Source organism: Zootoca vivipara, chromosome 7 (genome assembly GCF_963506605.1).
Source record: "Zootoca vivipara chromosome 7, rZooViv1.1, whole genome shotgun sequence".
Classification (NCBI taxonomy): Eukaryota; Metazoa; Chordata; class Lepidosauria; order Squamata; family Lacertidae; genus Zootoca; species Zootoca vivipara.
In genome coordinates this window covers 16,882,777-16,904,926 of record NC_083282.1, presented here as the reverse complement: position 1 = coordinate 16,904,926, position 22,150 = coordinate 16,882,777, and the positions used below count along the sequence as shown (strand labels likewise).

General features: G+C 39.3%; 1 protein-coding gene across 1 annotated transcript in view; it reads left to right on the top strand.

The window, feature by feature from the left end:
* The window catches only part of STXBP3 (syntaxin binding protein 3), a 31,821-nt gene that overhangs the window by 7,530 nt on the left and 2,141 nt on the right, over positions 1-22,150 (top strand). The window contains exons 3-18 of the mRNA XM_035122287.2: positions 1,859-1,940; positions 4,439-4,515; positions 5,745-5,823; positions 7,325-7,425; positions 8,197-8,345; positions 9,157-9,247; positions 9,797-9,921; positions 12,495-12,599; positions 14,077-14,134; positions 14,765-14,830; positions 16,033-16,113; positions 17,057-17,195; positions 17,800-17,906; positions 19,821-19,919; positions 21,643-21,728; positions 21,819-21,967. Of these exons, the coding sequence (XP_034978178.1) occupies positions 1,859-1,940; positions 4,439-4,515; positions 5,745-5,823; positions 7,325-7,425; positions 8,197-8,345; positions 9,157-9,247; positions 9,797-9,921; positions 12,495-12,599; positions 14,077-14,134; positions 14,765-14,830; positions 16,033-16,113; positions 17,057-17,195; positions 17,800-17,906; positions 19,821-19,919; positions 21,643-21,728; positions 21,819-21,967 (1,594 nt within the window). The remainder of the gene's footprint in view (positions 1-1,858; positions 1,941-4,438; positions 4,516-5,744; positions 5,824-7,324; positions 7,426-8,196; positions 8,346-9,156; positions 9,248-9,796; positions 9,922-12,494; positions 12,600-14,076; positions 14,135-14,764; positions 14,831-16,032; positions 16,114-17,056; positions 17,196-17,799; positions 17,907-19,820; positions 19,920-21,642; positions 21,729-21,818; positions 21,968-22,150) is intronic.

The following is a 22,150-nucleotide window of genomic DNA, read 5'->3' as shown; positions in this document are numbered from 1 at the left end:
AGGGAGGAGGGGGAACCTTGAGAATCTGGGACCTTTCTCCCACCTGGGACCTTTCTCCCACCCCCTGACCAGCAAGGGAGGGCTTGTTTTCTCCTACCTCTCTCTCACACACACATTCACTCACTCACTCTGCCGTCCGCCTCTCCAAACCAACTCATCAATGCAGAAATCAAGGGGACAGAGGAAGCCAGCGAGATCCTCGGACTCGTTGCTGCTGCTGGCTCCCAGAGGCAGCCTGCCGGGTCGGCGCCCAGCAGCGCCACGCAGAGCTCCCCAAGCCTCCGGGAGCCAGCCGCAGCAACAGGACAGGAGGCTTGGGGCGCTCCGCGCGGCACTGCTGAACACCAACTCGGCAGGCCGCCTCCTGCCACGGCCGTCGTGCTTGGTCCCGCTGGCTGGCTGGGGCGCTTGGTGGTCTCGCTCCGCACAGCTCATGGGTATGGCTTATTTTTGGGGTATGTCGTATAATTCGCAAATGCTTTAAAATCCTGCTACGGCTTATTTTATGAATACGTCTTAAAATAGGAGAAACACGGTACCTTAATGTGCCTTAATGTCTAGTTGTATATGTTGAGCATCTTCATTTTGTTGCAGAAGAGAGGACGGGGACTGGTAAGCACAGTGTTTCCATTCAGTGCTCGAAACGCCCATTGTTCTAGGCGCATTTTGCGACAGGGAATTTCATTAACGTGAGCAGTTTCTGAGCTCTGGGCACAGTATTGTGCCTAAGATTTCAGATTAAAACTGGAGTGTGGAAGAAAAGGAGGACCTTTTTCTGCCTCCCCACTTCCAGCTACTCTCTGAAGACTGGAAGAGACCATCTTAAGAATATTAGGGGGGTGAGCAGGGGAAGGACTAGACCATGTGAAAAATGAACATAATATTTTAGCTGCAGTTCATTCATTTGCAGCTTTGTATTCTTGTTATAAAAAAGCACGCCTAGACATTCTGTTGTTGTGCTCATAACCTAGGTTTAAGGAGCCATTTAGCTCCTAGCTTTTATATCTCAGTTTCTAACACTGGTTTCATTTCTAGTGCAAATTTTGATTGTGTTATCTCTTTTTTCCTTCGCTTCACATTATGCGGACTTGATGCATATAACATTATATATTTTATTTATATCCCACGGGGCTTATGAGGGATAACAATACGTTACTACAGGGACTGCGTTGGAAAAGATAACTGTTCAGAAACTAGAGTTGTCACAAAATGCAGTGAGCCGACTTCTAGCTGGGGCTTCTTGCATTGATATTACATCTACATTGACTGTGGAATTGTCCTGGCCTGGTTTAACTCTTAAAACTCAAGAACAGTAAGGGACTTGGATTTAGAATGGATTGCCTGCTCCCACATAGGCGCTCAGATCAGTATCTGACACCCTGCTCCATATTCCTCTGTTTTCAGAAGTGAAGTGAGTGGGCATGAGAGGCAGCAATTGTGGTGCCACAATTGTGAACCATTTTTCCAGGAGACACGCATGTGGGTTAATTATTGTTCACCTTTCAGCAGGCAGTGAAATTCTAGTTACTTAGGAAGTACTTTGAGGCAAATTAATATCAAAAATCAAACTGTTGCAAAATATATAGTTGTATTCTTTTTGGTGATGGTTTCTTTTGATGCTGCCGTGATGTTTAATTTATAGGATTTATATTATATTTAATGTTTGGAAGCTCCAGGGGTTCTTGGGGCCTGAAATGAGGAGTATTATACACTTTATAAATGAATGCTTTAGTAGGTACAACAATTTTGATTTACCATTAAGCTCTCGTCTTACAACCAGGCATCAAAACCAATTTCAATAAAGAAGCATACAATTGGATATAATTTTCTAAAGCACTACTTCAACATTTTTATACAGATAATTCTTCTAGATGACTTCACCACAAAACTTCTGTCATCATGTGGTAAAATGACAGACTTATTAGCAGAAGGGATCACTGGTAAGTACGTTTTAAACAGAGTTCTGTGATTCTGGCATTTGGGGAAACTTGTTTTGTCAGCATTTGCAGAGGACACCCAGTGGAAATTATTAAACTGCTGAAATGAAAAAGTCATGAATTTCAATGGGGCATATGTGTAATTAACCTACCCTTTTTCATCTCACTTATTTTTGTTACTCATTCTGCTGCTGGATTTGTTACTTCCACCTGTTAACTTTGTCTTCATTGAGTTTCTTATCCTTTTGGTATGTAGTTGTAACAGAATAATGAATGGAAGAATTGTCAGGAGGGGGTTGAATGGAATGTCAGGTGGAGTTTGAGTGTGTCTGTTGCAAAATGACAGTTGAAAGAGGTGTGTGTTAGAGACAGAGAAAGGGAGAATTTGAGAAGAGTGAGTTAGCATAGTTAATGAGGAAAGTTAGTCATATTAGATAGGATATTAGAACTGTGAGTATTCTGTATTAAATGCCTACTTCCTCTGGATTACCTTCCTTCCTTAAATATATTACTGTGTTTAGATATGGGTGAATTTCTAGGGATGTATCTCATACTGTGTGTCTGTTTAAGATGTATTTGAATGAGACTATAAAGGGAGAGTGCTACTGCTCTTCAGGTCAGTAGGTAGTAAACAGGGAACATGTCCTGGGTGGGTGGGAGGAATCCCAAGAAAACCACAGTGTTAAAAGCTTTTTCTCTTGAATCTTGCTTTTAACTTTGTGTTTCTTTTCTCATTCTCTAATCTTTCTGGGGTTGTTTTGGTTTGGTTTTTGTCGTGCTCTCACTGAGAATGTGGGCTAAAGGTTCTGTGGCTTGGGGTGGCATAATGTTAATCTGCTTGTATTCCAAACTACAACAGTGGGTAGGGGAATTGCTAATTACAGAATGGCTTACTGATATAATATAGTTCAGGCATCCCCAAACTGTGGCCCTCCAGATGTTTTGGCCTACAACTCCCATGATCCCTAGCTAACAGGACCAGTGGTCGGGGAAGATGGGAATTGTAGTCCAAAACATCTGGAGGGCCGAAGTTTGGGGATGCCTGATATAGTTGTTGGATTGTCATCATGCTGCAGTTTGCATGGCTGCCACTAGGTGACATGATGGCAAAAACACAGGCAGAGAGGAACAGGCAGGAGTCCAGGACCCGTTGGGGCAGTTCCCCAGCAACTGCCTGCTCTCCTCCTGCTGTACACCTTCACACCAAACCATGCTGTTTCATACTTAGCAGCATCAGAGACTGAGGAGGAAGAAAGCAGCAGCAAAGCAGGGAGGTTGCTGGGGAGCTGCCCCAGCCTGTCCTGCCTGTTCCTCCACAGCTTGCATGGCCCATGGTTTGGGCAAGCTGTCTGCTCTCTTGGTAGGCAGCAGGGAAGAGCAAGCAAGGCTGCTCTAGTTGAGGATGGGGGAACTTCTTTACTGGCCCTTCCTGCATGTTGCCTTGTGGAGGGACAAAGTGAGACTTTGAAGGCAGAACGGAGAGACAGCGAAGCGAGCTGAGGCAGTAGCTCCTAGTATATTTATGGCTTTCTGAAACATTTGACAGTGGGGGCAGATGGAAAATCATGCTTAATGAAGGCGTGGTGGGAAGTGATAAATTCCAAAGTGGATTTTGGTGTTAAATTTTATAGTCTATAAACAGCCATATTTAAAGAAACTAAATAAATTTATTTTTCCTTGTTGCAGCTATCTTCAAGCTCATATACAAAGTACAGTAGTTATGATATAAAGCTGGAAGTGCCTGAAAAACTACCATGATAAAACTTACATTTAAAAATCTATTTACATAATAGTGATTGATTAGAATCATTATGTAAATCTATTTAACACCTGTAGGTGGTGAGACTACATGCAGTTTGCGGTATCATGCTTATTTTGTAAACTAAGTTTGCTAACTGATGCCTGAATTTATTAGCATATCACTGATTTCAGGCCTATTTGGGTTTGACTTGTGGTCATTTTGGTCTTTACCAAAGGATAAATGAAAAACCCTAATTACAACACTCAGCAATTGGCTCAGCAATTTGTTTGCTTCTTTCATCTTAAAGGCATTCCCCTATGAGAGACAAGGAAGTACGTGCAACCTGCAGTTCTTCTTTTAAAATTACTGGGTTGGATCCAGATTCACCCCTCTAAGAATGGAAGGGGCTCCAAGGGAAGGGAGCCTGAATTCAGTAGTGCTCCCCATTGGAGGTAGAGAGTTGGGTGGGAGTTTCCTAGATTTCCCCTATGGCCCCCATTGCCACATTGTTGATCAAGTGCAGGACTTACATAATATGTTTTGTTTTGCTGTTTTCATGCTTTGTTAATTTAATGTACCGTAATTATTTTGATTGTAAGTTTTGAGTTGGCTTAGAATTATTATTAGGAAAAGTGGGATCCAGCATGAAAATGGAGTTTTACCAAATCAGAGATCCATCATGTACTTTTTATTCGTTTTGCAAATGTAGATGTATAAAATACTGAAGGTTTTTTAAATATATATATATCTTATTTTGTAGTTGTGGAGAATGTTTATAAAAACCGTGAGCCAGTCCCTAACATGAAAGCCATTTATCTCATCACACCTACAGCAAAGGTTAGTTGTTTTTTTAAGCCTCTTGGTCAGTTTGACTTAATCTTCTTGTGAATATTTTTTTTTTAAATTACCATGTGATAAAATGTTCATAGGTTACTACTTCATTGAAATGTGTAGTAGTAGTAGTAAAGAGTTGCTGAGGAACAGTGGTCATTGCAGATCAGAATTTTATTTGAAAGGGCTATACTTTATGTAATTCTCTTTTTGTCAGTGGGGTTAGATCCAGAAAAGCACAAGCATACTTGTGCTACATAACAGAAAATAAAGACCTTGGGGGTCAACAAGCATCTGGGGTGGAAAGGAAGTTTATGAGATATGGTGCAACACATTTATTTGGGAATGATGAACCTCAGAAGTAAAGGGCATGGGAATGTACAGAGTGCAGCTCCCTTGTTAAGAAGAATCATTGTATTTAATAAGGTGATTCCACAATACAGAACGCGGTGACTTAAGATTCAGACTTGCAAACCAACAGCCCAATATTCATAAACTTGTTAAAGCCACTCAGGCCCACCCATCTCATTTGATAAGATAAATTATTATTAAATTCACTTATTTTGCTTCCTTATTTTTTCCACTTTGATTCCTAGTAATGGTGATGGATAATTAACAAGTGTTGTTTATATATTGATATTTCTTGACTATTTCATTTACATTCCTAAGAATTTGGGTTGGGGTTTCTTAACTATAAGCTCCTCAAGGGGTCAATGAACTGAAGTTTGGGAAAGCCTGATTTACACTGTGGTTTGTTAACAAGTCAGGATCATAATCACAGTTTGATTATAGCTTGTTTGAAAAAAAAACTATAGTCATGCATTTCAAATAGTCTTTTCTGCATCTTCCAAATAAACTTCTTTGTATGTTGTTTATGATTTGCTGTACACTTCCTATAAATCTGTATATTGATAAAATAAATACAAGTTTTGTTTGCCAATAATTTTCTCTATGCTAATTAAAGCAGTTTCTCTCCCCTTCCCCCCTCCCAAGATTTTGACTTGTTCATATTTGTTTTAGCACTTTCTTTAAAAGGAAATATACAGAGTTCCTCACTTAAATATCAGTTGATATTGATATTTGTAGTAGTCAAATTTATTTCCTAAAAACATGATAATCACAAAAATATAGACTTAATCAAGTTGAGATATCTTTTAGTATAGATGATCCACAGTGCCTTGGATCCTATTTGTAAGAGTTGAAATAAATTAGAATGTACTGTTTTAATTGTTCAGTCTGTAGATGGGCTTATAAATGACTTCGTCAGTAAATCATCCAGCAAGTATAAAGCAGCATATGTCTACTTTACTGACTGTAAGTATTCACTGACTGTAGCAGATTCATTGATTTTTTTTATTGTAGCCATGGGAGCAGTCAGGATAATGACCTTTGATCCTTTTGTATATTTCAGGTGTGAGGGGATTGGTTATGACTAAAAAAACCTACATTATTCTGACAAGAATATTATGTGCTTCCCCACATTATTCTGTATACATTAGTGCAGTTTCTTCCAAGTGCTGCTTTAAGTACTTTGTCTTTGGGATTTCTTCCTGCCAACTTGGTTCCATAGTGCTGCCAGAACAGCTTAAAATATGAAACAATATAATCACAACAAATAGCAGTCATCCATTAAAACAGCCCTGAAGCATAGACAATCCTAAAGCTATATAGGTTTGGTGTATCAACAGTAAAAACAAAGTAAAAACTAGGATACCATTTATAGTCATACTCTTCCAGCCTCCTATCTGCCAGAAATGGCTGCTGTAGAAAAAAAAAACTTTTAATAATTTACCTAAATGTGAAAACAGTTGCCTTGGTTAGCAGTTTCGGGAGATAACAACAAAATGAGGACATGTCCACTGAAAAGGTCTTCTCAAATTAGGATAACAAAAAGGTTCAGAGCAGTGGGTGGTATGCAATGTTCCTGTTAGTGCAAGGGACGTGCAGTAGTAGAACAATACTTTTCTGTGCTTTTTCCTTCAGTCTCCCCCCTTGCTCTCCACCCCCCACCCCACCCCCACACTGGTGAACACTAGAGGGTTAGGTGACCTTCCACAAATATTTTAGTCTCAAGACTTGCTTCTGTTTTGGTGCTTAAAAATAGTTTGCCACTATAGGTAAGATATTTTGACCTCGTTCAGCTCCCGTGGTTTGGTATAATGAGAATTAACCCAGCTCGCTTCTGGGCTCACATGCTTACTACCTCTCCTCACTACTTCTCCTTTCCTCCTCCAGCACAGTTGCAAAGAGCAGGCTGCTTTGGTTTGGCTAGCCTGTGGATGTCTAACCTGTGACCTTCCAGGTGATGGACTCAAACTCCCAACTGCCCCAGCTTAGCCTGCAGGGTCAAAGGTTATTCACTCCTGCTTTAGTTTAACCACAGTTTGGCAAATTGCCTGAAGCCTTAACTGTAACCGCTGGAAACAAGTGACTGCATAAACCATGGTTTAAAGTTGGTTTACTTTCATTAATCATAATTAAGTTTAACTACAGTTTGTTGTAGTTCAGATGACACTGTAAATGGTGGCTAATAAAATATTGAATTAAGAACTCCTGAATTCTGTGGTTGCACTGGAGGAGGAGGAAGAGGCAGGAGCTTCTTGTAACACTAAATTATGGTTTAGTTCCCCCCCCCCTAATCAGACCATTGTGGATGCCTCAGAATACCCACATGAAGAAAAAAACAAGTACTTTTCAATAGATTCTTGGTGTATTTAAAATTATTGGTAAGACATACTTACACACTGCCTGTTGCATAAAAGAAGTTTTTAAGATGAAATAATACGACAGCTGAAAAACCTTTCTCTTCTCCTAGTTTGTGATGACAAACTTTTCAATAAAATGAAGTCATCTTGTTCAAAGGCTATAAGACGGTGCAAAGAAATAAATATTAACTTTTTCCCTTATGAATCACAGGTAAGCTTAATTTACTGAACTGAACTTTTCCATGTTTCCTCTTTTAACCTTTTAAATAACTAATGCTTATTATGTGGAGTCTTGCTTGTTAAATTATATAGTAGTTAAATAAAAGTAATCCTGTCAAAAATTACTAGAAAGCTGCATATTTTGAATATTGTCAAATATGTTTTTATTATTTTAACACAATATTTCAACTCCTCTTACATAACATTGCCAGCCATCATAGCTGCAGACAGAAAATATGTAGGCATTTTCTCCTAAAGCTTTAGAAACCAGATGGGGTTTTCAGTGGTTGGAACATATTCCATAAGTTATAAAACTCACTAGTTGTTGAAAGAAAACTCTACAAATGGGAAAAGTGAAATCAAAGTATAGTTATTTAGACATTAGAGTTTTGGTCACCTGCTGAGATTTTTGTGTGTGCAGATTTTTAGGTTTTAGACTTCTTTTTCCTTGAAGGTTATTTTGAAAATTACATTGCCCAGTCAGTAATATTGAACTATTGAACTTGGTTCTGACCACTTCAGGTTTCATCATCTGTGTAGGTAGCAAAAAGGTTGTATTGTACAGTAATGTCTTTAAGTAAGAGGAGAAAGTAGTCCACAGTGGTAGAGGAACAGTGGGGTCATTAAGATGTGTTGTGCTAGATTTTTATTGCGCTTGCAATTTAATAAAATCATAGTTTCAATCTTCTGCTGATGTTGCTGTTACATTCTGTTACATTCTGGTTCCTAAAACAGTCTATTTGGAACCATTTCTTTACTTTAGGTATTTACCCTTGATGTCCCAAATGCTTTCTATCGCTGCTACAGTCCCATCATGGAGAAGACAAATGACACCGTATTGGAGCAAATAGCTGAGCAAATTGTTACATTATGTGCCACTCTAGAAGAAAATCCTGGTGTAAGATACAGAAGGTACAACTGGAAATACTATATTCCAAATGTTCTGTTGGTTTGATAAGAAATGGATTCTACACTTTGAACAGTTTGGAAATTCAACATTGCCCATTCTGAAATGTTAGGAGGCAGTGCAGTTCCCCTGCATGTAGGGAACAAATCTATGAATATATACTGAGAAGTCAAATATTCTTTATTAAAAGTACTTTGTGCTCGTTGGGAAAAGATTGGGTGAAGAGAGGGAGACAAGCAGGGTTGCACACCTGAAGGAACATTGGTGTGTGTGAGACTATTCAGAAGAGCTTTGGTATACATAACCAGGTCTTTGGCAGGTACCTAGTTTAGTAAATTCCTTAACACTTTTCCGAACTCCAACTCAGAGAGTGGAGGAGGGGAGAAATGTATAAACCTAATGAAGTTTGTGATGGTTGGTGTTTCCCATGCTAGTGAGCTCCACCCCATACGGAACCCAACGCGTTCAGAATAAAGAACTTTAGGGAACAGTCATAGCTTAGTGATAAAGCACATGCTTTTCCTGCAGAAAGAAGAGCCCATGTTCCAATCGTGGTATCCGTGTGAACTGCTGTGCAGGAAGGACTCCTTCCTATCTGAAACTAGAGAGCTGCTACCACCTGAGTATGGACAGTTCTGAGCTGGGCAGACCAATGGTCTGACTTGAAAAAAGGCAGCTTCATTTGTATGAAATACTCTGTAGCAAATGATCAAATTCTAATAAAGCAAATGAACTCAACTAGCTCACGATCACTTATTTCAGATATCTGTTATTGTCCTCATAAATGTCAGCAAAAATAATTTTTTCTATTTTCAGCAAGCCTTTGGATAACGCCAGCAAACTTGCACAATTAGTTGAGAAAAAGCTTGAAAACTACTATGAAATTGATCAACGAAGTAAAGTAAAGGTAGAGTGAATATTTAGTTTTCCCTAGGAGGCTGGGGATAGAGCCTCCGAATGTAGCTGGGAGGAATGAATGTTGTAAACGCAGGAAAAGAGCTAATAATGCTCTTCCATTTACAAGGGGGTGGAATTGAACAAGGTTTTTAAAACCATAACACAAAAGGAGAAGCAAGCCACAAACCTGTACACAAAACTTATTCCATGTAAAGTCCAGCACGTTACTTTAAAAAAAAAACCTCTTCAGGGCAGAGGGGTCTGATACTCCATTTCTTCACTGCTGATTCCTTGAAGGAACCTAAATGGCTTCCACATGAAATAAAGGAGTATAGGATATCGGTGCACCTCAGGAAAATCTTGGAATATGTTGGGAAGAAGGTTATTGTTTTAATTATATGAGAATAAACTTTAGCCTTTTTCCATGTTAGTTTTTGTGTAGCTTTAATTTCCTGGTGCATCCTCTTTTTTAAAAGATAGAGTAAATCTTTTTAGATTGTACAGCACTCTGTTTTGTCTGTTGTATCTTTTTTAAAAAGTGATGCTTTCTGATTTTTAGGGGAAAACCCACTCCCAGCTGTTAATAATTGATCGTGGCTTTGATCCTGTGTCGACTGTGCTCCATGAACTCACTTTTCAAGCAATGGCTTATGATCTGCTACCAATTGAAAATGACACATACAAGCAAGTATAATTTCATCTCAATTTTAAAATATACTCACAAGTTCATAAACTTCTGCAATGTAAGAATACATTCTGCCCTATATTTGTTATCCCATGTTGGCTGAAATGGAACATTCCCTAGAAGGACTGCCTTTGAAGTTCCTTGCTTAAAGGTGTTAACACACTGCAGAGCCAGAGGAGGACTCCTGAGAATTGTGGGACACAGGGATTCCAAAGAAGGATTCTAAAGACACCAGAATGAACAGTTTCATCGTCTTTATTAAGAAGGGTTTAGACTTAACAGCAAAAAGTAGCCTGCCCGTTCTTGCATTTTGCACGAAAGACAGACACCACCAGGCAAGCAGATGATGGACTGCGCACACCCAGCGTAAAGTGTATACATTATTTATATGGTAAAGCAGCATACGTCACATGGGAACACAGGTGGCTGATACCCAAAGCATTACCGATGTTGCCCCTCTCTGGGCTCAGAGCCCAATATCCCCAACCTGCAGATAAGAATAGTACTGTCAAAGCTAGCCAATTAGTGCACTTCAAAGCATGTGAATACACACACACATGAGCTCATTGCTACAGCCACTACCAATTAAGAATGGGGTCATCTTAACTATCAAAATGGCATAAGCAGAGCTTCCAGAACAGTCCACCTTTAGTTCAACATAAAAGGGAAGGGGAATTTGAGTATATTGTAAGTGTGACAACTTTCTCTATTTAAGTGGTCTGCAGAGAGTCTCATGGAAGTGTGTAGTCTATTGATTTGATATGGGCAGTGAACAATCTTGTGGGCTGAAGCTCAGTGGTAGAGCATCTCCTTAGTATAAAGAAAGTCCCCAGTTCAATCCTGGACATCTCCAGGATGGGGCTGGGAATGCCCTCTATTTGAAACCCTGGAAAACTACTGCTAGTCAGTGTAGACAGTATGGAGGTAAATATGGTTGGTAGTAGAAATTGTTAGTTTTTATCTGGTCAGGAATTATTTTTACCAATGCTGAAATCCAAAATATAGTAAGTAAGCCCCACTGAGCACAGATCCATAGCATCATGCTGCAGGCTAAATCACTTCAGTAACTTTAGTGCTCCTCTAAATTTTAAAGCATTGATCTGTCCCTCTGCCAAACAATACCATGTGACTCCACAGCTCCATGTATCATACCACACTTTTGTGGTTTTACTCATGTCAGCAGAGAAAGCCTATATATATGTGTGGATAGATAGATAGACAGACAGATAGATAGACAGATGTAGGCACACTTCCTTTGTCCTGCTGACAAAGTGCCAATCTAATATTCACATCAGACTATAATTATTTTTTATCAAGTCCTGCTTATTGCTGTTAAGATACTAATGTGAAGCCACATTCTGGATTTATGTTAATACAAAGAGTGTTATCCCACTTTCAGACATGTTTGTTAAAGTATACAGCCTTTAAGTTCCACTGTAAATAGCTAACAATCACCTGCTGGTATGTGTAGTTCAAATGCAAACTTCCACAGCAAGATTTCAGCTTTTCACCATCTTCTACATCTACTTTAGGAATAACTAATGCATTCAAGAGAGACATATTTGTATAATAGCTACTAACTCTTTTTCAATAATATGGTCTTAACTAACTTTCCATTTTTTTCCTTTCTTGTATTTCTACTGCCTTCTGGTTGAATCAGTTTTTATGTGAGTTCCTATACATATAAACAGTGTTTCGTGACATAGCAGTAGTAAACTCTGTGGCATTCCCCTAGTTCTTAGGAATCTGGTTAACAACTGGAAGAATACAATACTAGGCACGTTAGTACAGATACACGTACAGTACATTAAATAATTCCCATATAAGAATCTGCTTTGTGATTGTATGTGAAATCAATAGTTGGATTTGAATTGCCATATTTTTCCTTCTATAAGATGCCCCCATGTATAAGACACCCCCTATTTTGGGGGACTCAGATTTAATAAAATGGGGGAGATGGCCCCATGTATATTTTGACATTTTTTAGTCAAAAAATTTTTTTTGACAAAATATTTCATTATCATTATTTTGTCAAAATATTTTGATATTATTTTTTAAGGGGGAAAAACCTAGTCTTGTACACGAAAAAATACGGTATTCCCCCAATTTAAAGTGAGACATTGTTCTCCGCACGTTGCGGTACGAGGAACTGTTCTGTGAACTGAAGGAGGAGATTAATGTAATGACCTATATAAACAGACAATAGGTGTTGGAATAGGCCATTTTGCGTCTCGGTGGATGATCTTTTATACATTACATTACATTACATTACATTACAAAATATTATTACCCTTTCAGTATATTGTGTGCATGTTTCTGAGGAAATAAGTAGCTCTCACTTTAGAGGGACTTATTCCTAGGAATAATTCCTAGGCTTCCTTGGCTTAGTATTTCAACTTTTTATATCCTAAAAAGTGCAACTGTTCCTTTTGTATGTTGTAATTAAGACTCTTGATGTATTCAAAACAAGAGTTTTGAAAATCCTTTTCTTTAACTACAAAATATATGTGCAAAAAACTGTTCTGTTCTGTTTATATTATTACAACAAATAAGTTGCTCCCCCCATGTTTAGGTATAAGGCGGAAGGTGCAAATGGAAAAGAAAGGGAAGCCATTCTGGAAGAAGATGATGACCTCTGGGTGAAAATCCGACACAGGCATATTGCGGATGTGTTGGAGTGCGTACGATTGAACGTATTTTGCTGTTTTACATAACGTTACTTGATAGCTACTTAAAACTGTGTGTATCTGTGGTGTTCAGTACTAGTCCTAGTCCTACTCAGAGTAGGCCCATTAAAGTTAATGGTGCGACTAAGTTTGGTTCATCAATTTCAGTGGGTCTACTCTGAGTAGGACTTAGCTGAATCTGGCCCATCAGGTTGTATTCAACTAACCTGGCATGCTAGTGGATGCCAGTACAAGGGCTCCCGCTTCCACAACAGGGACTGTGTTTTGCGATTCCTGCATTGCAGGGGATTGGAGTTGATCACCCTAGACTTCTAGAGGTCCCTTCCAGCTCTACAGTTCTATGATTCTATGAAAAGCATTCAAGGGTGAGGGGTGTGACCCAGGGAGGGGTCTAGTAATAGTCCTGAGGGGCAGATAAAGAGGCTTAGATGTGGCCCTCAGACCTTAGGTTCCCCCCACCCCCGCTCTAGGCAAACCATAGGCCACAGCCAAGGAATATAAAGGGAGAGTCCTGCCATCTCTCGTTAAGTCAGTAGAAGGTGGCAGACTGTATTTTATGCTAGAGTAGTTGAGTGAATCACCTTATTGACCACTCGGGGACTTGTGAGGCACCTTGGGAATGTTCCTCATACACAAAATAGTCCACTTATTTCTGAGGACTAAATCTACATTTTTTGCTGCTCTTGTTGAATTTCTACTAAATAAACTTGTTTACTACCTCTATGTAGGCATATCTGAGACCATTTTATCATTGATTTTGAAGCCTTTAAGCCAGGGGTCAGCAAGCTTTTTCAGCAGGGGGCCGGTCCACTGTCCCTCAGACCTTGTGAGGGGCCGGACTATTTTTTTTTGGGGGGGGATGAACGAATTCCTATGCCCCACAAATAACCCAGAGATGCATTTTAAATAAAAGGACACATTCTACTCATGTAAAAACATGCTGATTCCCGGACCGTCCGTGGGCCGGATTTAGAAGGTGATTGGGCCGCATCCGGCCCCCGGGCCTTAGTTTGGGACCCCTGCTTTAAGCAGTTGTGTTGTTGTTGTTGTTGTTGTTGTTGTTGTTGTTGTTGTTGTTGTTGTTGTTTGTTTGTTATTCCCACCTTTTCCCCAAACCAGGACAGAAGGTGGCTTACACTAAGTAAGACAACAGAGCTGAAATACAAAAACCTAAAAACTTATAAATTAGAATAGATAAAGTAATGAAACTGTGATAGAATTAAAATAATATAAAAGCAAATCTGGTACAAAACAGATAGTAAAAATATCACAGCATTATTAAAAGTCCTTTCCTTTAAAAAAATGTGAGTTCCCCAAATCCTGTGAGAATAAAAACAGTCTTCACCTGATGGCAGAAGGAGAACAAAGAGGAAACCCATCTAGCTTTTCTAGGAATGGAATTTCAGACTTATATATTCTCAATTTAATTTAAAAATATTAAGAAGCCATTTTCTTCTACTCTTTCAGGGAAATACCAAAACTTATGAAAGAAGTTTCATCAAAGAGAAAGGCAACAGAAGGAAAAGTAAGAAATAAATATTTACTTTAAAGTGGTACTAAATGTTTTTAAATTTGTCTTCTGCTGAGTGAAACTACAGTGGAACCTCGGTTTACGAACACAATCCATCCCACGGAGGCATTCGTAAACAGAGGCATTTGTTCCCCGAAGGCATGCTTTTGCGCGTGTGCGAAGCGCCGATAGAGCACTTCTGCGCATCCGACGCCGCGGAACCCGGATGTAAACACTTCCGGGTCTGCGGTGTTCATAAACGGAGGCCTTCGTAAACTGAGGTAGTTGTAAACCGAGTTTCCACTGTACCTTGATACTAAAGACATGGGTTTGGAAGTGAGAATAACTGAATGCAAATCCACCTACTAAAATGGAGACTAAAAATATATATTGATAGTGCAATCTTAAATATATATTGCAGTGCAATCCTAAATAACAATAGTTTTTGAGCGATGAATAAATGTAATCAGTCAATAAATAAAAACACAGACTTCAGACAGATACTTTTTACCTTGTAAGTAAACACATGATTTCAGCCTTAGTAGACTTCTTGAAGCTGGGTATGCATTTCCAGGTCCTCAAACACAAATTAAAAGAAACGTTGTTTGTGAAATGTTTGAAACTGAAATTTGAATTATTTTCTAGCTATCTTTAAGTAATCTGGCTCAGCTCATGAAGAAGATGCCCCACTTTCGCAAACAGATTACTAAGGTGAGCAAAATGTAATACTGTTATGTGTTTGGATGCTGTGCATTTTTTAGATTTGAGCCTAGATTTGGCTTAGTTTGTGGTAATTATGCTGGTGTATAAGCATGACTTAGGTGCCCTCCAGATGTTGTGGATTACAGCTCCCATGATCTCTGATTAGTGACGTTGGCTCAGTTTGATGGCAGTTGGAGTCAAATATCATCTGCAGGGCACCATGTGAACTGCTCCTGGTACAAGTAATCTAACTGGTACAATTGGAGTTAAGTAAACACATAGGATGCTGGTAGAGATCATTGCATTAGCTCTGCCCCTGTCACCATTGTGACTGCCCCTGTCATGCTAGACTGTAAATTTCTGAAGCAGGAAGCATTTGCACTATTCTAAAATTTACAAGGAGCCTGCACAAGTACAAGAAGACTCATTGCTTCAGAAGTTCACCCTTTGACCAGAGCAAAGATCTGGGCAGGAGAAGCAGGGTTAGCAAGGTAATCCCCACTGTCCCAACTGCATAGTTAGTTACGGTAACTGCCATACTAACAACCTAAAGAGAGATAAAATTGTTCCATAAACAAAAATTCCCTTGTTGGATCAGATCAAGGAACATCTAGTCCAGCATTCTGTTGTCATTTGGGTAGTCAGATACCTCAGCAGGTTCAAAAGCAAAACATAAAGGTTGTTAGCTCCCTGTCTCTGGTGTTTGAGGCATCCCGACTGTTTGTAAATGAAGATTTCATTTACATCTCACAACTAATTGCTTTTGATAGATCTAAGCCTAATGAATTTGTCTTAATTTTTAAAATGTATTATCATATTAAATTGCGTATCCTGTGTGTCAGAAAGACCCCAAAATCTATTTTGTATTGTATTTTCCGGGCTTGCAGGCAATCTTAAGCTTGTTTGTTCAACTCTTTCTAAATTCAGTGGGATATACTACTTAAATGTGTGTTACGATTGCAGCTTTAGAAAGTGTTAGGCTGGCCTTAATTAGCATTCTTAAAAATTATAACTGCAACATATTTGTGTTCACTATAGCTGCATCTTTCTTCTTGTAAATATTGTAGAGTGTGAAGCTTATATTTTGTGGATTGTTTTAAAAAAATAAGATTAGAAACATAAAACTTTACTGCCTGTTAATGAATTGTTTGTTTTCTGTTGCTGTGTCATAATTATGTAAAAGTAAGCAAATTTTTGCTTCTGTTTTGCAGCAAGTAGTGCATCTTAATATAGCTGAAGATTGCATGAGTAAATTTAAGAATAACATAGAAAAGCTGTGCAAAGTTGAACAGGTATGTGAATTGTCCAAGAGTACAATGTTATTTGGACTGAACAAATAATGGGGACAGTATAATAACAGAAATTCTATTGGCTATTCCCCTAAGGAGAGAACTTTGTATCTTGGTGGCTTTTAAAAACAACATTTCTGGCCAAAGTAGCCTTTTAAAAATCTGTTTAGTAAAAAGTAACTACCGTAATGTTCTTTATAGTTCTGGAATACTAGTGCAAAGCTACTGGCAAAAAAAGGGAGGGGGGAGTGTCAGGAGAGTAATGCAGCGTGTATGGCTATAGTATTGCCATAGCCCTATTTTCCTGACCAGAAAAGCTACCAGGATAGTATCATAGTGGTCTCTCGTTGCCCTTTAAAGGGTTAGTTTCAGTAGCTACTTTTGTTCAACAATGGGAAGAGCCACAGTTATGTCATGGCTACTTTATGATGCTGTATTGTTTTTAATATTTGGTTGGAAGCCGCCCAGAGTGGCTGGGGAAACCCAGCCAGATGGGAGGGGTATAAATAATTTATTATTATTATTATTATTATTAACTTCTAAAAATCCAGAACTAAGACTAATGCCCCAGTGCTATACTGAGAGACCTGGTGAGGGAGCAGCAGCAGCAGAAAGTATGCAACAGGATATAAATTTACGAAGTGGATCAAGTGTACTTGTTTCCTTGAGTAATCTCTACTGCAGGATCGGTTAACAACTGAACTTGTATTGTTTTTGCTCCATTACCGCTAGTACTGTGTGGTTTCCTCTTACAGCATTCCTCCTAGCAATCTGGTACAGTCGTAATTGTATTTGGGAGAGAAGGGATAGTTGCCTGGAAATACAACATATATGATATGCCTTCAAAATTCTACCTCCACTTAAGGCTATGTTGTATGGCAACATACAAAAGTATGCTGAAATAATTGCTGTGAACTTGAGAGGATATCTTTTGTTTGTAACTTAGGATTTGGCTCTTGGAACAGATGTAGAGGGACAGAAAGTGAAAGATCAGATGCGAGTCCTTCTTCCAGTACTGCTCAATAAAAATCACGATAGCTATGATAAGATAAGAGCCATCCTCCTCTACATCTTCAGCACAAATGGTAAGGTCTAAATGTTCTATCTACTGTTTTAAAACATAGTTTATTATGTCATACACTGAACTACATGAATGTAATGAAATGACATGTGTATGCACATGTGTATATGTGGCCACATTTCACTCATGCCACCAGAGCATGGCTTATTGAGATAAATGACAGTTATGCAAGAGTTCTTGTTGAAATTACTCTTTTGGAGAGCATGTAGCCAAGTATGGATAAAAAGCTGCCCAGCCCTAAAAATAATTTTTATAAATCTTAAAATATATCTGGGATAGCTGTATTGAACTGTAATTATTGGATTGCTGGTGAGATGGAGATTTTTCAGGCCTGCCGTGGTGCAAACTTATTCAGAACAGTGCTACAGGTATAAGGGTAGCACTTTATAAAGTGTTTCAAACTTATTAATGCTTACTTAAATTCTGTGATTGAATTTTACTCTAAAGCATTTTGTTTTTTGTTTTGTTTTTTAGTTTCTTCAATGCGCACAGCACTTGGTTAATGAGCAATATATAAATGGGCAGTATATAAATGTAATAAATAAATACACAAATCTCATAAAGTTACTAATTCAAAATGTCAAATTTATTTTTAAATGTGGAAAAAGGAACTACACAAGAGAACTTGGACAAGCTGATCCAGAACGTACAGATTGAAAACGATAGTGACATGATAAAAAATTGGAAGTATCTTGGTGTACCTGTCGTCATCGCAGTAAGAAATGCAGCATTTTTTTCCTGTCAACACTGTTACCTCTTGCTTGTTTTCTAAGGCCTGTTCCACTATCCTCATGCCATTTCTGTTTTCTACTATACTTTCCCTTACTTCTGTCTTTGACATAATACTCCAATTTTTTAAAAACTCAAACATAATCAGAGGGTGGTATCAAACTGTCACTCTCGCAGTAGACTCAGTGAAATCAATGGGCAAGATTCACCTAATGAGCTCTGTCAGCTGAAGCCCTGCGCAAGACTTTAGCTTGCACAATGGGGCTCCCACCCCTACAATTGGCTCTGGAGGAGTCAAGAGAACCCCAATAACAATGCATGGGGTGAGAAGAGGGGAGAGTGCTCCGTCTGGCAATCTGAAATTCTTGAACAGATGGAACATTCATCATAATGTGACACTGAATTCCACCAAGCAGATTTAGGTTAATTGTGTCGTAGTTCATTGATTTCCATAGACCCAGGTGGCGCTGTGGTTAAACCACTGAGCCTAGGGCTTGCCGATCAGAAGGTCGGCGGTTCGAATCCCTGTGACGGGGTGAGCTCCCGTTGCTTGGTCCCAGCTCCTGCCAACCTAGCAGTTCGAAAGCACGTCAAAATGCAAGTAGATAAATAGGAACCGCTACTGCGGGAAGGTAAACGGCGTTTCCATGTGCTGCTCTGGTTTGCCAGAAGTGGCTTTGTCATGCTGGCCACATGACCTGGAAGCTATACGCCGGCTCCCTCGGCCAATAATGCAAGATGAGCGCGCAACCCCAGAGTCGGTCACAACTGGACCTAATGGTCAGGGGTCCCTTTACCTTTACTCTGAACATAACTTATTCATGTAGCAGCCTAAGGCATATCTACACGACATATTTGCAGATTAGAACAAATTGGGGAATTTGCTGCAGGTTAGTAATAATAATAATATTCATATTATTAGCATTAAATCCTAGTAAGTTGTACTGTATTGTTAATACATAATGTCTATATAGTACTTCAGGGAGTTCAGATTGCTTCACACAGATGATTTTCTGATTTGTAAAACAACCCTGTAAGTAAGGGGTGGGGCATAAAGCAGGATAGTATGGTTTATATAAAACCATGTAATGAATTTGCAACTGATGGGAGACTTGAGCCAGGGAGTTCACTGGCTTGCATCTCACATCATTACACTAAAGCCCAGCCTCATAGGAAGAATGTGAAACTCTGACTGCAACTTCTTTGTGCTGACCTCTTAAACCAAACGTTGCAATCCTAAACATACTCATACTTTTGAGCAAACCCCTTTGTGCATATTAGGACTTATTTCCAAGTAAACATGAATTTATTGTGCTATAAGAAGTGCAAAATATGCCATGTGCTTGAGAAAAAATGTTTTAGATAGCTCTGCTGTCACTCAGACTCATGAGTTGTGTATAGTTTGAGTAGAGTAGCAAGTATGGAAGCTACTCTGAAGTCATGTAGCGTAACTCATACCCTGTAGCAGGGTAACTTGTGGCAAATATAGACTAAGAAGTGAATGATGTCAAAAGTGATCTTCCACCCCTCCCCTGGGTGTCCATTGTATGCCAAGGATTTGGGAGGGGCAGGGTTGGTAGTGAAGCATGCATGCATGCAATTTCATGGCCAACCAATGTTTACAAATCCCTTTGTATAAAAATGGTCTTCCATTAAGTTTTAAAACTTTCATTTTATTATGTACTTACTAAGAGTTGTACTTCTGTTTTCGCTTGCGGAAGAAAATATTTTATTCTCTCCGATTACTTTTCTTTGAAACCCCTGTATAATAGACTGCAGAACGTTGTCTTTGAATTATTTTAATTTCTTTCAGTGGTTTATAACCTGTTATAAATGCATTACTGATATTATTCCTAACAGCATTCAGTAGCAATCAAGCTCAATATCTTTGGCTTTTTAGGCTGCATCACAACAGCGCAGATCATCAAGGAAGGATCGTTCCTCAGAACAAACATTTCAACTTTCTAGATGGACACCTGTTATTAAGGATATTATGGAGGTAAAATTTCTAAAATAAATAGGTTTTAGTCATGCATATAATATTGGATGTTTTAAAGAAATTCTGCTTGTTTGCTGTTATCCCTATTTTAGTTGTGTTTAATATAAAACTTTTACTCCTGATAAGTTTTCTGGGGGAATGACTGCATAGGTCAAAACTTATAGTTGTGTGCTGCATTTAATCCAGAGGTGGAGAGCTTTCTTCAGCCCAGGGCCCCTAGTCTGTTCCGTACAACCTTCTGGGGAGAAGGCATGACTTGGGGAGAGTCCTGAGGGCGTGATACAGGTTTCTAGAGCGGCATATTCTGAATCTGATGTTTCGCACTCAAAATTTTCCGTATAACAACCTAGCAGTTCGAAAGCACGTCAAAGTGCAAGTAGATAAATAGGTACCGCTCTGGTGGGAAGGTAAATGGCATTTTCGTGCGCTGCTCTGGTTCGCCAGAAGCAGCTTAGTCATGCTGGCCACATGACCCGGAAGTTGTACGCCAACTCCCTCAGCCAATAAAGCGAGATGAGCGTTGCAACCCCAGAGTTGTCTGCGACTGGACCTAATGGTCAGGGTTCCCTTTACCTTTTTATAACACAATTGCTTCAGTCTAATACAAAAGGTGGGGACCCAGGTGGCGCTGTGGGTTAAACCACTGAGCCTAGGACTTGCTGATCAGAAGGTCGGCGGTTCGAATCCCTGTGACAGGGTGAGCTCCCGTTGCTTGGTCCCAGCTCCTGCCAACCTAGCAGTTCAAAAGCACGTCAAAAATGCAAGTAGATAAATAGGAACCGCTACAGCGGGAAGGTAAACGGAGTTTCCATGTGCTGCTCTGGTTTGCCAGCAGCGGCTTAGTCATGCTGGCCACATGACCTGGAAGCTATATGCCGGCTCCCTCGGCCAATAATGCGAGATGAGCGCGCAACCCCAGAGTCGGTCACGACTGGACCTAATGGTCAGGGGTCCCTTTACCTTTAATACAAAAGGTATAATCTAACTTTGTACAAGCAGACTTCCATTTGCACAACAGGAGTTCATCTTTCTCTCCTCTCATCTGCAGTCCTGGTGCACCCCAAAAATCTGCTAATTGGGATCCAGATTTGGAGGCAGCTAGTTGGGAGGAGAAGAATATAAAAGAGAGTGGAAATCTATTCCATTCATCTGTGGACACACTCCTTCCATTGGAAGTGCTATTGGGCTGAGGATGAGAGCACTCTTTATGCTTGCATACTTTCTCTTGCTCATCTTGACATGCTCAGAAAGTAACTTTCAAACTCGGCACAATAGACATTTATAAAGACAGTTTAATAATAAAGAGTCCTAGTGTGCCTTAAGCATTTATACTGTTCATCAGAGAATAAGGAGTGATTAAAAAGAGATATGCAGAAATTTATATGGAATTAAAATTGCTGCAGCAGGCAGATAAATTATTAAGTGTCCACCAAGACCCTCAGCAATTTTCAAGTAGTCCATGGGAGAAGAAATCAATGGTTTAAAGTGTGGACTTAAGCTATTTATAACCAGGCAGTTCCTTCATTCAGAAAGGTGGCTTGTTCTTTGGAACCTTAACTTCCATTCTTTTGTCAACATGTTTACATCATTTACCCAGAAGTGTTTGTTGCTATATGCTGGCTTCATGCCTACTTTCTACTCATAGAAAATCTGGGGATTTTGAAGACTCAGAATAAATACTTTGTATCACCTTAATTTGTTTAAAGAACCCATTTTCTTCCAGGATGCTATAGAAAATAAACTGGACTCAAAAGAATGGCCTTATTGTTCCCAGTGCCCTGCACCATGGAATGGTTCTGGAGCAGTGAGGTAAGTGATTTAATGGTATTCAAGTTAAAAATTGTGTGCATGTTCTCCCTTTCATTTCCAAATGTTCTTTTTTACCACTCTGTTTTACAGTGCTCGCAATAAACCCAAAACTAGTTACTTGGACGACCGAAAAAGTGGATCAAGGCTAATTGTGTTTATCATTGGAGGCATTACATATTCTGAGATGCGCTGTGCATATGAAGTTTCTCAAGCCTACAAGTCTTGTGAAGTTATTATTGGTAAGCCTGACCAAATATGCTTGGACAGGATTGTTGTCTAAAAACTGCTTGGCTTTTGAAGAAGTGATAGGAGCATCAGGATTTCTTTTTGCTTCCCTTTTCTGTCCTTTATTTTATTCCCCTTCTGCTCCCTCTACAATTTGACTTTGCCACTTACATTTCTAAACATTACTACCCCTTCTA